The sequence below is a fragment of the Talaromyces proteolyticus genome (genome assembly GCF_021365285.1).
Source record: "Talaromyces proteolyticus strain PMI_201 chromosome Unknown BGW36scaffold_6, whole genome shotgun sequence".
NCBI classification, from domain to species: Eukaryota; Fungi; Ascomycota; class Eurotiomycetes; order Eurotiales; family Trichocomaceae; genus Talaromyces; species Talaromyces proteolyticus.
The window spans coordinates 902143-923124 of record NW_025764282.1 but is presented as its reverse complement, the minus strand read 5'-3'; the positions used below and the strand labels follow the sequence as shown (position 1 = coordinate 923124).

The 20982-nt window shown below is 46.8% G+C and overlaps 10 protein-coding genes across 10 annotated transcripts; 5 read left to right on the top strand and 5 right to left on the bottom strand.

Annotated features, from left to right (window-relative positions):
- Window positions 1-588: 588 nt before the first annotated feature.
- BGW36DRAFT_359165 (uncharacterized protein) lies at window positions 589-1174 on the bottom strand (the record flags this gene model as incomplete). The annotated part of the gene is made up of 2 exons (XM_046214046.1): window positions 589-1014; window positions 1070-1174. 2 exons carry the CDS (start codon window positions 1172-1174, stop codon window positions 589-591), a joined length of 531 nt encoding a protein of 176 aa, XP_046072070.1.
- A 1564-nt stretch (window positions 1175-2738) lies between these two features.
- Window positions 2739-3925, bottom strand: BGW36DRAFT_378541 (magnesium transporter). The gene is made up of 3 exons (XM_046216121.1): window positions 3545-3925; window positions 3200-3470; window positions 2739-3125 (listed from the first exon to the last, which is right to left on the bottom strand). The coding sequence occupies exons 1-3, from the start codon at window positions 3598-3600 to the stop codon at window positions 3060-3062; spliced, it is 393 nt and encodes a 130-aa protein (XP_046072069.1). The 5' UTR covers window positions 3601-3925; the 3' UTR covers window positions 2739-3059.
- BGW36DRAFT_378536 (putative eukaryotic translation elongation factor 1 subunit Eef1-beta) lies at window positions 3914-5281 on the bottom strand. The gene is made up of 4 exons (XM_046216120.1): window positions 5108-5281; window positions 4466-4848; window positions 4200-4408; window positions 3914-4140 (listed from the first exon to the last, which is right to left on the bottom strand). Exons 1-4 carry the CDS (start codon window positions 5185-5187, stop codon window positions 4120-4122), a joined length of 693 nt encoding a protein of 230 aa, XP_046072068.1. The 5' UTR covers window positions 5188-5281; the 3' UTR covers window positions 3914-4119.
- A 146-nt stretch (window positions 5282-5427) lies between these two features.
- On the top strand, window positions 5428-8121 carry BGW36DRAFT_378533 (putative heat shock protein/chaperonin HSP78). The gene has a single exon (XM_046216119.1). It carries the CDS (start codon window positions 5541-5543, stop codon window positions 7908-7910), a length of 2370 nt encoding a protein of 789 aa, XP_046072067.1. The 5' UTR covers window positions 5428-5540; the 3' UTR covers window positions 7911-8121.
- A 307-nt stretch (window positions 8122-8428) lies between these two features.
- On the top strand, window positions 8429-11999 carry BGW36DRAFT_397106 (putative DNA mismatch repair protein Msh5; the record flags this gene model as incomplete). Its single annotated transcript, XM_046218253.1, has 18 exons — window positions 8429-8468; window positions 8532-8696; window positions 8753-8833; window positions 8880-9197; window positions 9248-9682; window positions 9714-9832; window positions 9878-9937; window positions 9985-10339; window positions 10392-10488; window positions 10538-10627; window positions 10679-10862; window positions 10910-10944; window positions 10993-11074; window positions 11126-11237; window positions 11299-11503; window positions 11554-11592; window positions 11661-11799; window positions 11886-11999. The coding sequence occupies 18 exons, from the start codon at window positions 8429-8431 to the stop codon at window positions 11997-11999; spliced, it is 2670 nt and encodes an 889-aa protein (XP_046072066.1).
- A 130-nt stretch (window positions 12000-12129) lies between these two features.
- On the bottom strand, window positions 12130-14141 carry BGW36DRAFT_359160 (Sas10 C-terminal domain-containing protein; the record flags this gene model as incomplete). The annotated part of the gene is made up of 2 exons (XM_046214045.1): window positions 12130-13898; window positions 13952-14141. 2 exons carry the CDS (start codon window positions 14139-14141, stop codon window positions 12130-12132), a joined length of 1959 nt encoding a protein of 652 aa, XP_046072065.1.
- Window positions 14142-14431: 290 nt separating this feature from the next.
- BGW36DRAFT_319742 (putative 3-ketosphinganine reductase) lies at window positions 14432-15940 on the top strand. Its single transcript, XM_046212618.1, has 3 exons — window positions 14432-14757; window positions 14823-14954; window positions 15007-15940. Exons 1-3 carry the CDS (start codon window positions 14644-14646, stop codon window positions 15832-15834), a joined length of 1074 nt encoding a protein of 357 aa, XP_046072064.1. The 5' UTR covers window positions 14432-14643; the 3' UTR covers window positions 15835-15940.
- Window positions 15941-16093: 153 nt separating this feature from the next.
- On the top strand, window positions 16094-17374 carry BGW36DRAFT_407403 (sterol desaturase family). The gene is made up of 2 exons (XM_046219036.1): window positions 16094-16684; window positions 16752-17374. Exons 1-2 carry the CDS (start codon window positions 16250-16252, stop codon window positions 17298-17300), a joined length of 984 nt encoding a protein of 327 aa, XP_046072063.1. The 5' UTR covers window positions 16094-16249; the 3' UTR covers window positions 17301-17374.
- Window positions 17375-17642: 268 nt separating this feature from the next.
- Window positions 17643-18765, bottom strand: BGW36DRAFT_341381 (60S ribosomal protein L6). Its single transcript, XM_046213093.1, has 3 exons — window positions 18551-18765; window positions 17950-18285; window positions 17643-17889 (listed from the first exon to the last, which is right to left on the bottom strand). Exons 1-3 carry the CDS (start codon window positions 18659-18661, stop codon window positions 17737-17739), a joined length of 600 nt encoding a protein of 199 aa, XP_046072062.1. The 5' UTR covers window positions 18662-18765; the 3' UTR covers window positions 17643-17736.
- A 2-nt stretch (window positions 18766-18767) lies between these two features.
- On the top strand, window positions 18768-20948 carry BGW36DRAFT_378524 (proteasome complex subunit Rpn13 ubiquitin receptor-domain-containing protein). Its single transcript, XM_046216118.1, has 3 exons — window positions 18768-19130; window positions 19198-19748; window positions 19988-20948. Exons 1-3 carry the CDS (start codon window positions 19077-19079, stop codon window positions 20553-20555), a joined length of 1173 nt encoding a protein of 390 aa, XP_046072061.1. The 5' UTR covers window positions 18768-19076; the 3' UTR covers window positions 20556-20948.
- The last annotated feature ends 34 nt before the right edge of the window (window positions 20949-20982 follow it).

Below are 20982 nucleotides of genomic sequence, written 5' to 3'. Positions count from 1 at the left end.
GTCTAGCACGTAGCCGAGCTTCTGCAATGGCCGAGATTGTGTCGCTGTATAGCCACTTCTGAATCTCAAGCGGTGAAAAGAGTCGGAAATCGAGAAAGCGTTGCAGGCAAAGAGACTCGTTGCGCGGCGTCGGGGAGATCAACCGGCCGTTGATGTTGGTTGCTTGTGTTGCTGGGGAAGCCGAAGGAGCGTCTCTCGCTCTCGCGCGGCTACCGCTAAGCCTAGGCCGGCCTAGCTCATAACAACGCGTCGCCGCCGTGTTCAATATGTCCTCTTCGGGTTAGATTGAATCTGGGGAAAGGAATGCTGTCTACGATTTACACATTGCTTTATTTCGATGATCTTTCCGGAGCATCTATTACCAAACACAGAAACACAATTGTCATCGCTCATTCGTCCATTATTAAAATTCTAAGATATGCTCCAGTTACTAGAACAAGCATGTACACCTAACAGGCAACGGATTTATCACGTAGTAACAGAAAACCCGCGTGACACCAGGAGAGGGCAGGCTCGGCTATGCCAGCAATTGGAAGGGAATTAGAGGCCAAGAAAAGGAGGTGAGATAGGAGAAGCCGTTCAACAACCCTACAGGAGCATGGCGAAGGCGGCTGCAGCAAGCAGAGAAATGCCGGCAGGGCCGGCAGTGGCACCAGGGACAGCAGCACCAGTGTGCGAAGAACTTGAGCCTGAGCCTGAGGCACTGGAAGTACCCGACGCAGATCCAGACGGCGAACCAGAAGTCGTCAAGCCGGATGCAGTGCCAGAAGCGGTTCCAGAAGCAGTACCAGTAGAGCCAGACTGGGTAGAAGCACCCGCGCTCTTCGATGTAGTTGGCGTAGGCACGACAACAGGCGTGGTCAGTCCTGCGGGGATAGACACAAGTCCAGGCTGGGTAGTGACAGCTGCTGGTTGCGAGGTGACAACTTCTGGCTGGGTGGTGACGGCGGTCGGTTGGCCAGTGACGACACCGAGGGAGTTGGTCTCAGTCAGGTACTGCGTGGCAGGGTTTGACTGATGATGGTCAATTAGCGATATGGCAGTGTTTTGATTCGTCTCAAGAACTTACCACCGACACGGGAGCAACAGAGGTCTCGCCAACAGTAGTCTCACCAACAGAGGTCTCGCCGAGAACGGCAGCCGAGAAGGCAATGACAGCAAGAACGGAACGCATGATGATAGCGAGTGGTGTTTTTATTATGATTAGGGAGTGGTTTGAGAGTCCCAAGGTAACGACTGGCCTGGCGATGGAAACGGGTGAAAGTCAAGGGGCCGTCGAAGAAAGAGAGCTAACGGCCGCTTTAAATACGGCCAGGGTCACTTCCCCCAGGTCAGGTCATAAGCTTCGCCATCGAGTTAGACTAGTACTCCGGACGTCGTATTATTATTATTGATGAGAACAACAAACAAGGCAATGGCCCTTGTCAGGCCGGCTAGCTCCACCTTGGTGCTCGCTGCTCACTGCTCATTGTACAGTGCAGGTTTTGTTTTTTCAGACGAACGCAGGGCCAGATTGGCTGAGAAGTGAGACCCTATGCAATTTTGGCACTCTTTGCCATCTCTCCCCCCGCAGACCGTCTAGTGGCTGAGCATGATTCGCCCGGACGCAGTCTCGCGAGTCCAGCGCACGGGTGGCGTCCGACTTGTTTCATTTTCGGCTCGCGAGCAGGGGCTTAGAGCCTGATTCGTCATTTGTCTGCTGCTGTCGGTGATCATGACCTGCTAATAACAATCATCGTCATTATAGCGATGTGACCATTGACGGGCGGGCGATGCGGCTCCACTGCGAAACTTGGAGTGAGAAGCCTAATCAACTTTTTGGCTGAGTCTGAGACATTCACCCAGGAGGCGTGCTTAACAGCACACTCTACGGTACCCCCTCTGCTTTAATTTACCGCAATGGTATTTGCTTTTCGACCGCTTTAACGTTTGTTAAGGATTGACTATTGACTATTGCTCCTTGCATAACGCTCCGAGATTAATTATTGCCTTGCCTGGGCGAGCCGATTGGAGAGCCGACCAATATCTCGACTCCATTGGTCTAGTGCTGGCTCTTTTGGGGACGTGGAAAGACAGAATACTAATAATAAGCCAGTGAGTGGTCAAGTTATTATTGGCAATGGTTCATTATTGCTATGATATTTATCGCTGGTTACACCCGAGTACTTTGAAAGCGTATGATTATTCTGGTCTCTGTAAACACCAGGTATGGTTGAGGCATCAGCCATACTAAGAAAAGACATGCATTCAGGCCTAAGCTACCGGTTGAAACTTGACACCAGAAAGTTCAAATGTTACTACTAGCACTAAATAATAAACTTGGCAATTGGCATCTGACGCGTCTCCCCGACGCTTCATTCAGCCTAGTCCGACCATTTTGCATGATTCCATTCAACAGGAGCTGAACCTAATACATCATTCTAAAATGCTGTCAGGCAGTTCTTTGCTCGAAATCAGATCAATTGATACGTCAACTGTTTATATATAATCATAATGTATTGTCTCTGTGACCTGGCCTAGATCACCCTCGAATTCCCATCAATTCACATGTGCAATGTGGATTTTATATATTGATAACCGCAAGCCCTACGGGTATGAACTATTGGAATACATTGGTTATCAGTCGATGGTGGCGACCGCCACAAGTCATAAGCACGTTCAACGTTCAACGTTGAAATTGAATAATTATTAGATTTTGTTTCTAGCCTCTACTTCAAATGTTATTCTTCCAAGTTTGCGCTGTAACATTAATCGGATGAATTTATGTTCGTACCTCCAAGAACTAGAGCAATATCGATATTGAATCTCAAGACTAGGCAGAATAATATGTACTTGACAGCAGTGAAATTGTCTAGATCGAGGCGTTCTGAATTTGCTAGTGATGATTCATCTAGAACCAAATTAACGTCGCTTGAGCCAATAATTTGGACTGAGTTGCCATAGTTTGCATATAGAACGTCGGCACTCTTCAACTGCCAATACACCAGTTGACCCAATGAATTAAATCTACTGATACCCCCAACCCAATAAATTTACTTCAATACAACAAACCCCTTCGCCTATGACTTCTTAACCGCATTCTGACCGTCCGCGCGCATCCAATCCGCAAATTCCTTCCGACTTTTCTGCACAGAACAAAAAAAATCAAATCAGCTTCTCGATCCAAACTCAGCATTATAAAAAAGCGCTCGCAGCTTACTCTAACGTCCCAAAACCCAGCCCTTTCCTCCAAATTCCTGTATGGATTCCTCCCTCCGCCCTCGCGCTCAATCTGACCAGCCCAAGCGCTGTGCGTAATCGGCTTCAACTTCTCAGTCCCCAAAACCAGCCCAATTGACACCACTACCACAGATAGCAATGCCTCGATCGTAATGTCGAGAGGTAGGACGCCGAGGGGGCTAGTGGTCGATACCGTAGATGAATGTGCGACGTTGCTGTAGAGGGTGGTGTGTTCGTGGGCGGAGTAGCCTCTATAATTAAGCATGTGCGGTTAGTAATCATGCGTTGAAAAACATGTTAAATGTTCGCTTGGGTTGCCACGTACGCATGCGCTAGCAGGATGAGGCCGAAGAAGGTGACGACTCGTGAAATAAAGCCCATTGTGAAAGGTGGTTGTGGGGGTTTGGGTTGGATTAAGATGAAATTGTGATAATGTCACATCAAGTCATAATCCTCGGGAGTAAAGTTATTGTTGGAGTTGGAAGGGCGTATGTGGGTTTGATAATATGAAGCCCGGATAATATGAAGCCCGAGTGTGATTTTATTAAGAGGTGAGTGTTGGAAGTTCGAGCTCCCGCCGGCAATCCACCGAGCTACCATAAAACGGCGGGTCCGTGTTGTGCTACAAAATAACACGATCTAAGAGAACCGCATATTCATGCATTACATTTACCAGGTTTACAGAGCTGGTCTGTTTCGTGATCGATATAAAAATAATTATGGTTAAAGATATAGAAAAAGGCTGTGGGTGCCACTTAAACGCGACTTTCAATTTTTTTTATGGCCAGGATCTACACCGGCCGGTGTCTAGGTAAAGAAAAGTCATGATATTTAATGATTCTGAAAGGCGTCAACGTCCATATTCATCATCCCGTTCCTGGTTTCATAAGCACATCACATTTACAGCTTCTGCATAGCGGCCTGTTATGAATGGTTAGATTTGCAACGTCCAAGTCGACAAGCGGAGGATAAAAGCTTACAATATCGGTGGATTGAACGTGGTCCTCGTCCTCCTCGATCTTCTGTTGGAGCTCATCGGTGGAGACCTTCTCGTCCTCGACGACCAAGTTGATCTGAAGCTTCTTAATACCGAAACCGACGGCAACAAGTTTAGAGGCACCCCAGACAAGACCGTCCTGTTCGATAGCACGGACGTTCTTCTCCATCTCTGCGAGGTCGGTCTCGTCATCTACAAAGAGTCAGAACCGGACCAATATTAATTGACAAATCGTGGACGAAAACTCACCCCATGGCTTAACTTCAAGAGTGACTAAAGACTTGGCCGCAGGCTTGGGTCCCTTGGCCTCCTTCTTCTTCTTGTACTCAGCAAGACGAGCCTCACGCTCCTTGACAGCCTCTGGGTCTTCTTCTTCTTCGTCATCACTGCCGAAGAGGTCCAAATCGTCATCATCATCCTCAGCGGGCTTATCCTTAGGGTTGGTGGGAAGCGCCGTCGTCTCTGGGCCGTAGGTAGTGAAGGCCTTGGATGGGTCACCTGGGAGAGTGGAAAACTCTGACTCGTAGGAGGCAATGTGGGAGTACCAGCGGGCAACGTGAGGGTACTTGGCAGCATCAGGGGCGGCACTGAAGGCCTTGTAGGTTACAACATCCGCTTGAGATGGAGCATGGCTACATCAATGCGTCAGCTTCTAGTAAATAAACATTGATCGGCAGAATATGGTGCTAGCAAAAACGAAGTGCATTGCCATAAATATCAGAAGCGCGATTACTCGCATTGTGTGTAGTCATACAGCGGTGTCTTAAGCCGCCTCCTAAACACGGACCAATTTGATTTCATCATACTAAAGCAAGGTGTAGGGGGAATCAAGGGGAGGGAGGAAAGGCAGTAAATACTCCAAGCAAAACAGGCAAAATCTTCGCAACCTACCCAACGACGTAGCTCCGAGTGGAGAGGTAGCTGTTGGCAATGGTCAGGCCAGCATCTGATACAAAGTCGGTGAAACCCATTGTGGTGGAGTGTGAGAGTATTCTGGGGTAGAATAAAGCTCGAAAATAGGGTGGTGAGGAGAGTAGCGGTATGAATGAGGAGGGGAGGAACAATCCAACGTGTCTGGAAATTTGAGTTGAGAATTTTCTCTAAGCGGGAGGCCCCTCCTTAGCAGAGCCACGTGATCGTTGCCCAGCCACTGAGGTGCTTGCCCGCCACCGCCCGCTAAGAGAGCAGCCCAAGCTTCTTTTGGAGCTTTCTGGAAAGCTCCGCGTTTGGCCGCAGCTTGTTGGAATTATTATTATAATAATACTGCAGAGCCGCCCTTGCATTGTCGACGCATGCTCCTCGCTATCGAGCAAATTGCATAGTGATGTCGTCGGCAAGACTTATCCTTGGCCGGGCACGGTCATGTCGCCCATCGGCAATCGCATCATGTCGAGTGCCACAGCGAACGACCTATACAGGTCACTTCATGAGCGTCGGAGTTCTCGCCCGGCAAGCTTATCACCCGCCGCTATTCCTGAACCGAAGAACATATTCGAATGGACGTCGTCCGCAGCCTCCTGGTGGTACGCATCGGATGGATTTGGGAGGTGGCGATGAAAAGTCAGCCTTGGATCAATACGGGGTTGATCTCACCGCAAAGGCCAAATCTGGAAAGCTTGACCCTGTAATTGGAAGAGACGCGGAAATACACAGAACAATTCAGGTTCTTTCCCGCCGAACGAAGAACAACCCTGTCCTCATAGGCGCTGCAGGTACCGGAAAGACAGCAATTTTGGAAGGCCTTGCGCAGCGAATTGTTCAGGGTGATGTGCCGGAGAGTATCAAGAATAAAAAAGTCATAGCACTGGATTTGGGCTCCCTGATTGCAGGAGCGAAGTTTAGAGGTGACTTTGAGGAACGACTGAAAGCAGTTTTGAAGGAGGTCGAAGATGCTCAAGGCGGTGTTATTCTCTTCATTGATGAGCTACATACCCTTCTCGGCCTTGGGAAAGCCGAAGGTAGCATTGATGCGAGTAATCTGCTGAAACCAGCACTGTCAAGGGGCGAACTTCAATGCTGTGGTGCCACCACTTTGAACGAATATCGATTGATTGAAAAAGACGTGGCTTTGGCGCGACGTTTCCAGCCTATCCTGGTCAGTGAACCTTCGGTAGCTTCCACGATATCAATTCTACGTGGGATCAAAAACAAATACGAAGTTCATCACGGTGTACGAATCACCGATGCAGCAATTGTGGCTGCTGCTACATACAGCAACCGTTATATCACGGACCGTTTCCTGCCAGACAAAGCCATTGACCTAGTGGATGAAGCCGCATCAGCACTTCGGCTACAACAGGAGTCTAAACCAGACTCTATCCAAGAACTGGACCGAGAAATTACCACCATACAAATTGAGTTGGAATCGCTCAGAAAAGAAACGGACATTACGAGTAGGGAACGCCGAGAGAAGCTGCAGGAAACGTTGAAATCAAAACAAGAGGAGGTTTCAAAGCTTATGGAGACCTGGAATAAAGAGAAAGAAGAAATCAATCAAATCAAACGAACTAAGGAAGAACTGGAGCAGTCTCGTTTTGAACTTGAAAAGGCACAGCGTGAAGGCAACTACGCCAGAGCGGGTGAGTTGCGGTACTCTGTGATACCAAGTCTAGAGGAAAAGCTACCCCAAGAAGGAGCTGAAGTCAAGGATGATCAGACTTTAATCCACGACTCCGTCACTGCCGATGACATTGCAAATGTTGTCTCGCGGACCACTGGCATACCTGTCACAAAATTGATGGCAGGAGAAGTCGAAAAACTGATTCATATGGAAGATACCCTGCGCCAATCTGTACGCGGTCAAGACGAAGCACTTTCAGCTGTGGCAAACGCTGTTCGAATGCAAAGGGCTGGCCTGAGTGGTGAAAACAAACCACTTGCGTCTTTCATGTTCCTGGGTCCCACCGGTGTTGGAAAGACGGAACTTTGCAAGAAGATGGCCGGCTTCCTTTTTTCAACAGAGAGTGCGGTTTTGAGGTTCGATATGAGCGAGTTTCAAGAGAAACACACGGTCAGCCGGCTGATTGGCGCTCCTGCTGGATATGTCGGCTACGACGACGCCGGTCAACTTACTGAAGCGGTGCGAAGAAAACCATATGCCGTGTTGTTATTTGATGAGTTCGAAAAGGCTCACCGAGATATATCAGCCCTCTTGCTACAAGTTCTCGACGAAGGATTTCTTTCTGACTCCCAGGGCCACAAGGTCGACTTCCGTAACACAATTATTGTCCTCACATCCAATTTGGGGGCTGATATCTTGGTTGGATTAGATCCCTTGCATAAACACGAAATCTCTGACGAAGGAGATGTTCCAACTCATGTGAAGAAGGCTGTAATGGATGTTGTTCAAGCAGCATACCCTCCAGAGTTTCTCAATCGTCTCGACGAATTTATCATATTCAAGAGATTGTCAAAGAGTGCCCTACGAGACATTGTCGACATCCGACTGAAGGAACTGCAGGCAAGACTTGATGACCGACGAATGACAATCCGAGTCGACGAGGAAATCAAGGAATGGCTTTGTGAAAAGGGTTATGATCCACGTTACGGTGCCCGTCCCCTCAATCGTCTCATTGCGAAAGAAATTGGCAACCGACTGGCCGATAAAATCATACGAGGTGAAGTCACCGCCGGACAAACCGCTCGAGTAAAATTCAATGACGACAAGAGCGGTTTAGAAGTCGTTCCTGCCTAATTACTAGTACCAAGTTATGTGTAATATGAATTGCATGCGTGGCGTTCTCAATATTTGGTGCAATTTATCAATTCTGCTGGATTGGAAGGGTCTGTGGCAGGTGTACAAAATGTGTTTGTATTGATAGTGTATAGTATTCGCATCGTCTCCTCTCTGAGATCTTTGCCCATTCGTAATAATGATAATTCAACTCTTATTCACGATCGTAAAAGAGTCCCTGGATCAATTGGCGTCGATTGCCCATGTACTAACGTGAAGGTAATTCGACGTTGTCAATGTTAGCTGTCGGGTAGGTGCCTTCCCTGAGCAGACGAGGAAGGAACGTAGCGAGTAGTTGCACACAAGTCAATTAACAACTCTTCATATTCCATCAACTGCCCTTTGCTTTAAACATTCTCAAGCCTGCAAGCGCATTGTTCTTGGTTATGGCGAATTTAAAGAGGAGACGAGAATCTGTGTTTAGCAATTCTTACCAGTCCTCAAATTCGCAACGATTTGCACCAGGAAGAACCGAATTGATGTCCTCTCACTTGGCGCATGAACACTTCTCTGAAAGACGTGCCGAGTTGCGATATTCTCAAAACACACGAGACAGACATCAAGACAATGTGGTGCCTGGAGAGGCTGCCGAGGAACCTGACTGGAGTGATGATGTTGGCCAGGTCATCATGGCTGTCGACTTGAAGGAGCGTGGTACCGTTGGCTGCTCCTATTATGTCGTGTCAGAGGGGCGGCTCTATATTCTCGGTGATATCCAACTAGGGGGAAAGGATGTTATTGATATGTGTCGGTTTCCACTTCATGATTTGACTTCTCATTCTAACGCATCAGTCTTTGATCAGTGAAACTTGAAGTTGGGCCGACGATGCTGCTTGCTTCAATGCGAGCCGAGGAAGCTGCAGCAAATCTGCAACATAATCGTGGTCTGTAGTTTTTTCTTGACCTCAGAGTCCCACTAATTTGTGCTAGATGATCAATTCCGTTTTCCATACCAGCTCGACATCCGACCTGCCCAAGAATTCAATGTCAGCAGCGCAAAGGCAAAATTAGCTAATCTGGATATCTTTCAGCAGGAAGAACTTGCTCAGTTTTTAGTGCCTGGAAACGGGTTAACGCAGATTGAGGAGGTAAATGATGAGAATGTTGGATTTTCGTTTGAGAAGGGAAAGCTTCTGCGTCTCGCGGGAGTAGTTGATATCGAGAATTCCGTTTCTATAGGGTGCACCGGAGCCGTCCTTACCTATATACACCGACAGAGAACGAATGAGCAAACTATTTCTTTGGAGAGTACAGTTGATGTTTACGCGGTCCGGTCAGTTGAGACATTTTTCCTCAAGGGGACAATGTGAGTGAGCATGCATATAAGAAATGTCTGGATTTATTACTTAAATGTAGAAGGTACATCAGCCCAGATACTCTTTCCTCACTGCAAATACTACAGTCTGAGTCTCATCCGAATGTTTTCAATCAGGGACCAGGAAAAACATCCTCGCAGGGGAAAGAGGACTTCTCCTTGTATGGTATTTTTCATCAACACCTCCTTACACCCCAAGGAAAGAAGCGCTTAAAACAATATTTTCTCCGCCCCAGTATTGAGTTGGATATCATATCGAAGAGACAGAATATAGTTGATGTACTCTCGCGGCCTGTCAATGCATCTGTGGTGCAAAAACTAAATGCTAGTCTCAAAAAGACCAAGAACATGCGCCCAATAATAACGAGTCTTCATAAAGGTCTCAGCACTGGGAAAGGCACCTTTGGAGGGTTCAAAGGTACTATTTGGGGGACATTGCTAAATGTAAGCTTACTGCCGATTCGTTATAATTGCTAATGCCTCAATTCAGTTTGCATTCTATGCCATTGATCTCCAAGACGCAGTGGGAGAGATAGCTTGGCAAGATTCGATAGCGTTTCGTGATAAGGTGGGTTTCAGACACACATGGGTTACATTTCTAACATTCTCGCAGGCTCTCAAAGTTCTCGATGGTTCCAGCCTTTACAGCGTGGGAAATTTAATTTATACTACGGTTATTACTTGTCCTTGTGTCTATTACTTGTTCTTATTGATTGTTAGGTTGATATTGAGGAGTCTCAGCAGCAACAACGCACGATTGTGAAATCTGGTGTAGATCGAGAACTTGACCTTACGAAAGACCGTTATAATGGTCTAGATAGCCTGTTAAGAGAGGTCGCTATCAATATCGCTTCTACTATACCCGGACAACTTGCTATCGATGTTAACGTGATATACTTCCCACAACTAGGGTTCAATATCGCTATTCCCTTTGACAACAGTGGACGCGCGGCGTACATAGGGAGGGATAGAAATTGGGAGCAAATATTCACAACTGAGAACCGGGCTTACTTTAAAGATGATCGAATGAGGGAAATGGACGAGGAGCTAGGTGATATCTATGGGCTAATCTGTGGTAGAACAACTATGGTTAATCATTCGGCTCAGAAGAAATTGACAAGCTCCAGAAAGAGAAATTGAAATTGCCCATGAACTCGCCCAGAAAGTCCTGGTTTATGAGAAAATTCTTTTAGAGTCTTCAGATCTGTGCGGAGAGCTCGATTGGTATGTTATGAATTTCAAATCACTAGCTTTGGTCTAAGAAGTCGGTCAGCTATCTTGCAATGGCAAAAACTGCGAGTATTTACAAATTTGTACGACCACAGATTTCGGAACGAAACACAATACGCATCGAAGATGGACGGTCAGACTTTTTACCTTAAATTTTCCAGTCGAAGCTGATTTAATCCTGAAGACATCCCCTTCAGGAGCTTACAGTTGCTTCATACGTCCCGAATGATGTTTATCTCCATGGTGGCGAGGAGCCAAATCCATTACAGAGTGAAAATGAGGTTGCTCCTGAAGCCTTTGCAAGTTCTCCGAGTATGTTAATATTAACTGGACCAAATTATTCCGGGAAAAGCGTGTATATGAAACAAGTAAGTATAATATGATGAGGAATTTTCGTCATCTCTCACATGGAAAGATCGCTTTGATCGTATATCTGGCCCATATAGGAAGGTGAATTATCGCAACACATCATAAATGTCGGGAGTTAACAGTGATCAGCTTTGTCCCCGCTGGAAAAGCTGAGATAGGTATCACGGACAAAATTTTGACACGTATCAGTACTCCAGAGACGGTCTCCAAGGTGTGTAGAGTGAATTCTCTATCGATGACACAAATGACTGACATAACGCAGATACAAAGTACATTTATGATAGATCTACAGCAGATGTCTCTACTATTAAAACTTGCTACAGACAAGAGCCTCATTGTCATTGACGAATTTGGTAAAGGGACAGGGATTAATGGTAATGAATTATTTTGAATCCCGTTTATAACATTGGTTACTCACTTTGTCGCCTCCGATAGATGGAGCTGGTCTTGCCTGCGGTATATTTGAATATCTCCTGAGTCTCGCGGACAAAAGGCCAAGAGTGCTTGCAGCTACTCATTTTCATGAGATATTTGAGAATGGATTTCTTCCTCCGAGAAAGTTTCTCGAATTCGGTCATATGGAAGTAAGGGTTGATGAAAGCACTCGTGACACTAAAGAACAGCTTACCTATCTCTATAAGTACGATATCGTCTCTATAAACAGAATGATGGAGAGCTAAATCATGATAGTTTCAAACTAGGCCGCAGCAACCAGAGCTTTGGTACCTTGTATGTTATAAACTAAATAGTTCTATGTGCACTTGGGGCTGACTTGACGTGATCTTCGTTTACGATAGTTGCGCTGCAATGAACGGTATCGATCCTGCCATCGTTTCGAGGGCAAATGAGTTGGTTTCGTTGTCGGCTCGAGGTGAGAATCTGGTGTCGGCTTGTGCTAGATTATCTGAGAAGGAGAAGAAGATATTAGAGGAAGCGGTGAGTTTATATTGGTATTCAGATATTTATGATCTTATTCATGGTTGCCATCACTAACTGTAAACTTTCTTCTTTTCCATAAGCAGGAGACTACTGCTCGGAATTTCTTAGGGTTAGATCTCTCTACTTGCCCTGAGACAGGGATCAAAAACAATTTAGCGGGTCTATTAACCAGAACAGAAATATTCTATACACATTGAAGGTAGAGGTAAATCTTGATTATTACTCGTCGTATGTGTCCATATGAGCCTAAAGAAAAGACTTTCAAAGATGTATTTACAAGATTCTATAAACACGAAAAAACAATGCAGAGTATGTCAGATTCGTTGTTTAGAGCTTAACGCTCTTAACAAGATTCTTCTTGATACCTGTGAGTTCACCACCGTAGCCACCACGTCCTTCGCCACCTTTGTACACTTGTCGAATGCTGCCAAGCTTTTTCTTTTTCTGCTCATACTTCTTCCTCTTCTTCACACGCGGGTTACGTACATCCTTATTACGCTTGGGTGCCAAGCCTTTGTTCTTCTCGATCTGATAAGTGATACGACGTTTGCCGTCAGGACCGATCTCTTCGATTTCTTCGACTCGACCACCCTGGTCGGCCTGTGCTAGCTCGGCCCGTGCTTCTTTGTCTGCTTTCTTTTGTTTGTTGCGAGCTGCAACCATGTCGTAGTATTCATCGTCATCGGTACCTTCTGCGTCGCCACGAATCTCTAGTGCTAAGCGATGATCATCATCGTCGGATTCCCCGCCTAACTGTTCAGCTTCATTTGCCTGTGCGCGACCACGTCTCTCAGCCTCTGCATTCAAGCGTGCCTGGCGATCCTTAAGACGTTCTCTATAGGGTAGATCCTCGTCACCGCCCGCATTTCGACCCGCGGCGTCTCTCTTGTTGTTCTTTTGTGCAAGTTGAGAGGTGTAGAAGCGAAGAGAGCGTCTCTTCTTGGCTTTTTCTTCGACTTCACGAGCTGTGAGAGCGCCTTCATCACCGAAATCCGAATCATCATCCTCTTGTGGTTGAGACACTTTGGATTGGCTCTTATTGCTTGGTACTTTAACTAAGTCATTCAATTCGGTAAGTTTGGCTTCTGCCCTCTTGATCTTCTCAAGGCGATGGGCCTGTGCTTCTTCCTTAGCCTTTTCTGCAGCCCGCTGTGACTTAGTCAATTTCTTCTCGTTGGAAGTCGCTGTCTTTGATTTCTTTTCCTTCGACGAAATAAATGCAGCCGCTACCTCGGGTTGTTCCTTCACTATATCCAGGCCAATGTCATCGCTTTCATCTACCTCTGGTTCTGACTCGTCAACTATTTGTAAATCTTTGACCATTTCCCAAAGCTTTCTGCATTTGACAAGTGATTCCATGACTGGATGCTCTCTTAGGTCTGTCGGCGGTAGCGCTAAGACTTTCTCATCGCCGTCTTCGGCTGGCGATGTTAGGAGCGCAAAATACATGCTAATTGAACCAAGGTAAGCTGAAAGAGCTCGGAATTTGACAATGGATATCGGTGTATGCGTAGAGACATCGTCGACAGCTTCTTCAGATTTTTCTGCCGCAGCTAAAAATCCTGGATATTTGGGCTGAAGCTCGACAAAGTCCTTGGCGAGAGGCTCGAATTCGGGATATCTTGACTTCAAGATTTTCAGTTGCTCTTCGGCACTCATCTCATCTGTGATTTCTAACTGGGGCAGAACTTCCGTAATCACCCCATTCTTATCGTGCGTGCTTTCGTCAGCTCCCTTCCCAGATTCCACCCAGTCAATTTCATCGAAGCCAAAGTCGGCCTCTTTCATAGCCCTCAGATGCTTTTGTTGAAGTCTTTTAGCTTCCTCCTCCTCCTCTAATGCATCTGCTTCCGTCTCAATAGTGTCGGCGTTATAATAGCTCTTTTTCGATGTACCCCAAGCACCGAGTCCCTCCTCTTCATCGTCTTTGTCGGCAACTGGACTTGTTCCGTCACGCTGCCTTTTGACCGATTTATCATAGGTATAATCATCTTCGCCATCATCCTCATATTCATCTTCATCGAAATCTTCTTCGTCTAGGTCGTCCTCGTCCTCGTATCCGAGAACTTCTTCGTCGGACGGCTCAAAGTACGCTTCTGTAAACGATTCCATGAGGAAACTCCCCAAAACATGAGTAGTATGCACTTACCTTCTTCTTGAATTTTGCGTCGCCTCTTTGTCTCCGGGCCGTCCTCTAATAAAATGTGATCACGACCTGCGACAAACTCATCCTCGGAATCATCGAAAGTTTCGTTATAGTCGAACTTGGTTTGGGCAGGTGTATCTTTAGCCTTTGTGAAAGGCTGCCGGCCACTTGCCTTCCTCTTCTTGCCGGCCATATTTTCTTTTGACTTTCAACAAAAAAGTGTGATTGCTGGTTGTTTCACTAATCGTAAATGGGCAGATTCTTTTTTTTCCGATAATCATCAAAAATTGGCTTTATTTTCACCGCCTTCAAGTGCCCCACATCGAAGCCTGCTGCTTCTATTGGCCCAACGCAAGCTTCGAGAAACCTCGCAAAATAATACGGTCAGCTCCTTCTCATATCTAATTATGCAGAATATATAATCGAAAAATTCATGAGATGTCAATTCTAAAAGCATAGATTTGGGATTACTTTAAAGATATCATTGGTATAAAATAGTATAGCTTACATAATCCGCTTGACATGATTTCACTAACTAGTTACCTTTACAATGGCCACCATGTTTGGAGTGTAAATCAAGTCGCCAAGACGGTCTTCTTTGCAACCCACCGATAGCTTGCTGTAAGCCCAAAGTTCATAGTACTGCTAGGTGGAGTCTCATTCTTACTTCTCATTCTGTGTTCATTGGTCATCCCATGGAATACTTCAAGGGGACTACTGCAATTGCTGTTGTTTTTCTCGGGATTCTCACTTCAATAGCGTATAGGATGCTGGGTTTCGGGTCAAACAAATTTCCAGTCAATGGAAAGGTACGTCATCGTAGTGCTTACGGGAATCAAAAATCCGAAAATACTTACTTGTTAATTACGTATAGACCATCCTGATAACCGGTGCTTCGGAGGGAATGGGAAGATCTGCGGCAATTCAGCTTGCGCAGAAAGGGGCCAACATTGTCATTGTTTCTCGATCCACTCAAAAGCTTGAAGCTGCCATCAAACTCATCCAGGTACAGTTCCAATTTTACAACCGTACCACGCCAGTTATCTGACCAGAAGCAGGCAGCCGCTGTAGATCCCTCCAAACAACGTTTCCATTATATCAGTGCGGACTTAACGAACCCTGACGACGCCGACCGGATTTTGGACGAAACCACCAAGTGGAACAATGGTGTCGCACTTGATGCTGTTTGGTGCTGTGCTGGATACTGCCATCCCGGATACTTTATCGATGTCCCTATCCAGACCTTAAGAGATCAGATGGATACGGTATATTGGACTTCTGCATACACCGCACATGCTACATTAAGAAGGTGGTTGGCGCCTATTACGTCGAGTGGAACGAATCTTTCATCACCCCCCAGACATCTTATTTTCACGGCTTCCACTTTGAGCTTTTTCACCGTCACCGGGTACAGCCCATATTCGCCACCAAAAGCTGCTATACGAAACCTGTCCGACGTGCTGGTTCAAGAGATTGAAATGTACAACGGCGCGCGCCGCAGCAAAGACGCGAATGCACCTGCCACAGATGTCAAAATTCACATTGTGTTCCCTATGGGGATCTCGAGTCCAGGCTTCGAAAACGAGCAGAAATTGAAACCAGCTCTCACTCATATCATGGAGGAAGCTGACAAACCCCAGACACCAGACGAAGTTGCGGCCATTGCCATTAAAGGACTCGAAAAGGGCGACTTTCAAATTATAACCAATATGGTTGGTCAAGTGATGCGGACGAGTTCCCTTGGCATTAGCCCTCGAAACAGCGTCTTCCTCGACACTGTGGCTAGTTGGTTCACTAATATTGTATGTCTATTTGTCATTTCAGATTTTATGGGGAAGGCCTTCAATTTTGGGAAGAAGAATGGGATATCCTCAACTAGGCCCTAGGTCTCACATCCTAGGTGGGCTGCGAGCCGGGAAAGTGCGTATGTTGCTAGGTTGTGATGTAAATTAGTATTACCCTAATATCAATATACACTATTTTTAATAATTCAAGATGTTTCCAAGAGTCTAGCCCCTAACGTTGATTGTATCAAGGATTCATCCACCGCCATGCATTTAGTTCTGGAATTCTTGGCATTGGCAGAGTGATGACGTCTGCATACCGTCCCCGCGCTGTACGTATTTTCGAAGTTCCTCCCAGCCACCGCATTCCACGGCATCCTTGCTTCCATGATGCTTTCTTCATCAATATATTATATTATATACTCTGGCAATTAAATTGACCGTATTTGAATCAACCTTCAATCACATAATGTGATATATTGCCTGATCTAAATTATATATTTTTTCAAACTTCGTCATGTATTTTATACCTTTTACAACTAGTCTCAATTTCCTCTTTTTCTGGATGACATGGACGACTCTCGTTCTATCCCACTCTCCCCTAAGGGTTGAGCTCTTCGGCACCTTGGCTATTCGACTCGTTTTTTACCTTGTGCCATCGCTGTTCTTTTTCCTCTTCGACGCTCTTCTCCCCGCGGCGTCGATGAGCATCAAAGCTCAAGGCAATATCGGACTACCTTCTGGACACAAACGCAAGAGACTCAGTCGTACAGAAGCTAAGATCGTTGCGTGGTCTCTCTTCAATATCTTGCTCAGTATCGCAGCACAAGGCGCCATTGAATTCACATTGACAAAGACTCTCCGTTTCAGAAGCGCAATCAGAGTCGCGGTGCGATTGCCGTACCCATGGGGGATTACCATTGATATTGTGAGAGGGTTCATTGTAAGAGAAGTACGTCGTTCAGACTGCGCATTTGACTTTCGAGGGAGGGAGCATAATTGACATTGAATGATTACAGATCTTGAATTATAGTCTCCACCGATTCGTTCTGCACAACCGGAACCTACCTGTCGCGAGACTCCATGACTCCTGGTACCATGGTCTAAGAGCCCCATGGCCATTGACGGCACACTACGATCACCCGATCTGCTACCTGATTTGGAAATTCCTTCCTCTCTACATACCTGCTGCGCTCTTCCGTTTTCACATGACAACATATATGATCTTCCTTGCCCTCGTCTCGTTGGAGGAAACATTTACTCACTCGGGCTACTCGGCTCTACCAATGGGGATTCTGTTAGGTGGTATGGCACGTCGGACAGAATTACATGTGATAAGCGGCGGAGATGGGAACTACGGCGCATGGGGAATCCTCGACTGGGTGGGTGGCTCTACTGTCGGCGGTAGCGATTCGATCGAAGACGATGTGCGAGAAGAGATTGCGGCGCTGGATATTGATGAGAAGATTCGCAAGGCGGTCGAGGATGCGAAAAGACATATTGGGGATTCTGTCACTAAAGAGGCGAATAAAGGAAAGACAAGGAGGAGGGTTAATAATAATGCTTGATATGTAACGAAGTTGTTTTGTCGCTGTCGGAAATGGTGTTCATTAAATTAGTTTGTACAATATTTGAAGAATTAACAGAAAAGTCGGTTGGGATTTTTTGTAATTGTGTGGTGTCCGATTTATATCAGTAGTAGAACAGCCAAGCACAGGGAAAAAAATCTAATGAAAATGGGAAGTTGGTGACTTCCAATGTCGAGTTTACATGTGTCTCATAATAGCCCATGTGAAAGACTCTTTAAAAAAACGATAGCAGTGCAAATGATGCTTTATCCCCACTCGCGCAATATTCATTCCACCCATATCCAACTCGATATGGAGGGACAAAAGGCCATTTGCAACGCCGAATTCCCTTTCTCATGTTTTGATAAGAGGTCTTTTTTCATTTGTTTTTTTTTGCACGCCATTAAAACAATACCCCGAATGCAACCGTCATTATCTACCACTTCATCTCATGAGGCTTGTCGCCGTTTCGGAGGCTGAAGCTAGTGGCGAGGTAGCTGGCGAGGAGGTGTTCCTTCTTGATGTTGGCCAGAAGAGCCTGGTCAACAGCCTTCTGGTCGGCAGCGCGAGCACTGGTGATCTTCTTCTTCTATTGGAGGGATAAATGGTCAGCACATATATGGTTTTAGACCGTGCTCTCGCAACATACCTCTGGCTTCTCTCCTTGCTTGAAGAAAGCCTCTTCAGTCTTCTTCTCCTTGGACTTCTCCTTGGTGAAGTAGTCGGAAGCAGAAACCTTTTCGATGGTAGCGGCGTCAACGCCCTTGAGGTCGACCTTGCCGCTAGTGGCGATCACGTAGCGAGCGTTAACCCGTCGGAGTGGGACGCCGTTGATCTTGAAAGGACCGGTAACCAGGAGAACACCCTGGGACAAGTGCTTGAGGAGCACAACCCGCTTACCGCGGAAACGGCCAGCTAGAAGGATCAGGATGGTACCAGGCTGGAGGCTTTCGCGGATCTTGGTAGGGCGGATGGACTTGCGGACCTGTACAACATGTATTGTCAGAGTTTTGTCATTGAAAAAATCCGAGTATGAACAATTTAGTCCAGTGTCTTGCAGGAACATGGCGGCGCTGTATAAATCAATGTACGCAACTAGCGTTCAGGTTTAAATATCGCACAAATGTCGTAGTAAAGGCAACCTCGGGAACATTCTCCTCCCTGGCAAGCATATATACAGCGCACAATCGATTTTCGCAGACTCGGCCATCCGCAAGACACTGTTCATCATCGTCAAGGTAGTTACTGACTTTCTTGGGTTGCGGCTCGTCATCCACAGGGTACCACTTCTGAGCCTTCTGGCTAGGGTGTGGGATCGTCCGATCGCCCTTTCCAAACTTCTTCGTCTGAGCGTCCGACATGTTGGCCGTGTGTGACGAAGAACCTGCCCGGAAAGAAATTGGGTGTGTTGTCGACAATGGTGGTGGTTGAGTCGAGAAGGTGACTTGGTGTGGCCCAGAGCGGGAAATCATAAGGGTTTGTGGGCACTCCGAGCCCTATCCTTTAACCGAAAGGCGCTAGTGCGCTTTGGGGGGTGCCGTCAATGGTACGGCCGGCCAGCCGCACCTGCCGTGCAGATGCAGCTTGCCATTACGGCTGGGGGGAAGAGCCTTGTGTGCAGTGCTAGGCCACGGACTGACGTACCTCGAGCTGTTTATTATTACTACTAACTACTTACTCTGCTCTGTTCTCTCTCTCCTCATAGCTTGCTTGGCCAACAGCGCGGGCAGTCCAAGCATTCTTTCAATTCCTCTGACATCCGTCGACACTGCCATCATGTCGATCGCTGCCCCGATCATCACCTTCAAGGCTGGTATCTGTGACCTTGATGTGCGTAAATATGGGGAATCCCGCAGGTGATCTTGCCGAGCAACAATACTGACTGTTTGCATCGCAGACCTCTGCCAACCCGCCTCTAGTAAAGCCGAAAGACACGCCAGGCTACATATATCTCTACTCTGAAGATGATCTTATTCATTTCTGCTGGCGCCCGCGGTCTGCTCCTCTTACTGATCCTGAAGTGGATCTCGTGATGGTACCGTCCGACGGTACCTTTGCACCGTACCGACAGACAGCTACGAATGGGCGCATCTTCGTCTTGAAGTTTTTGTCCAGCTCTCAGAGATACTTGTTCTGGCTCCAATCAAAAAGCCAGCATGAACAGGGCGATCTCACATGGTTCAGCCCGCGAGATCTGAAGCTGGGCGAAATTGTCAATAGCCTATTACAAGGAGAAGAGGTCGACGTCGAAACAGAAATTGCCAACATTCCTCGCAATGAACCCGGCGATGGCGATGATGATGCCACTATGGAAGATGTTGAAGGAACACATCACGGCGGCGAACATCGTGGAAGTGGAAGCGGCGGTGCTGGCTTTGATGCAACGGGAGGCGATATCCGCGAAGAGGGCGAGGAATCTCGCGAAGGGGGTGCGGACGGTGGTCGAGCGTAGGTACATCTCTCTGGGAACAAATCCCTAACAGGCATATTGTGTACTATTTTTTTTTTTTTGCATCTCCTTCCCCCTTCATTTGGCAGGCGTTTATTTGAAATGCGTGTTCTTCTCTCTTTGATAGATTGTTTCCATTCAAAAAGAGAAAGAAAAAATTCATCGCCTTGATTTTTTGAATTTCCAGCAATGTATCTAGCGTAAAATGTGCAACGTGCTGATCGGTTACTGTAAATAGGGCTACTGTTCCACAATCCGACCCGTCGTCTGTGATCCAAGGCCTGCTACAGTCCCTTCAAGGAAATCAAAACATCCAATCCCCTGCCCCAGAAAACTTGTTCACCACCCTTGCCGACCTACTTTCGCCCTCGTCGACGATTCCGATGGTCGAATCCGCCGACGATGAGAAGGTTAACAACTTACTGAACTTCCTACCGCCGTCTCTCCTTCTCCTGGCGCAGGATATAGACGACATACCTGCAGCAGATATTAATGCCGAAACTGCCCAAGCCGTACTGATGTCGCTCGATCTCAGCCAAAGGAAGGATATCCTGAAGCGTGTTTTGCGTTCTCCGCAGTTCACGCAAAGCCTGGCGAGTCTTACCGTTGCTCTCCGAGACGGTGGCTTACCCAGCATCAGTGAAGCTCTCAAGATCAAAGTCGAAAATGGGGGGTTTGTCCGAAGAGGTGGGGTGCCATTGGGTGGAGGAGATGCTGTCGAGGCATTCATGGATGGGGTCCACAGGCAAGCCACAGGGGGAAATTCTGGAACGGGAGGTGACACTATGGAGACGGATCAATCCTAGACTTGGAGGACTCCTTACCATGATATACCATGCATAATGCCATTAGTACCATACTGTAGTACCAACTGCATACTGTATTACTGGGATCGACTCTCCTGTAGCGTCATTAGCATGCATTGTAGAGATGGTGACTGTGGCTGAGTTCAACTGTCAAGGTTGGTGAGACAATTGTGGTGCTTTCAGCCAATGGGAGCGGTTCGTCGAGTGGGTGAGAGTTGCAGACGGGCCTCGGCGCTGGCTATTTTAATAAACTTTTATTAGAACTCAGGACTGTTAACTCAGGGCTAGAGACGAGCCCCTTCTCATCCATTTAGTGACATCCTGTAGTATCCAATATCGTGCTCAATACCCTTTATGCCGACAATACTTGCCAATTAGGATGACCTATTAACTTATCTACTAAAATGTAAATGCCAGTTTCAGCTCG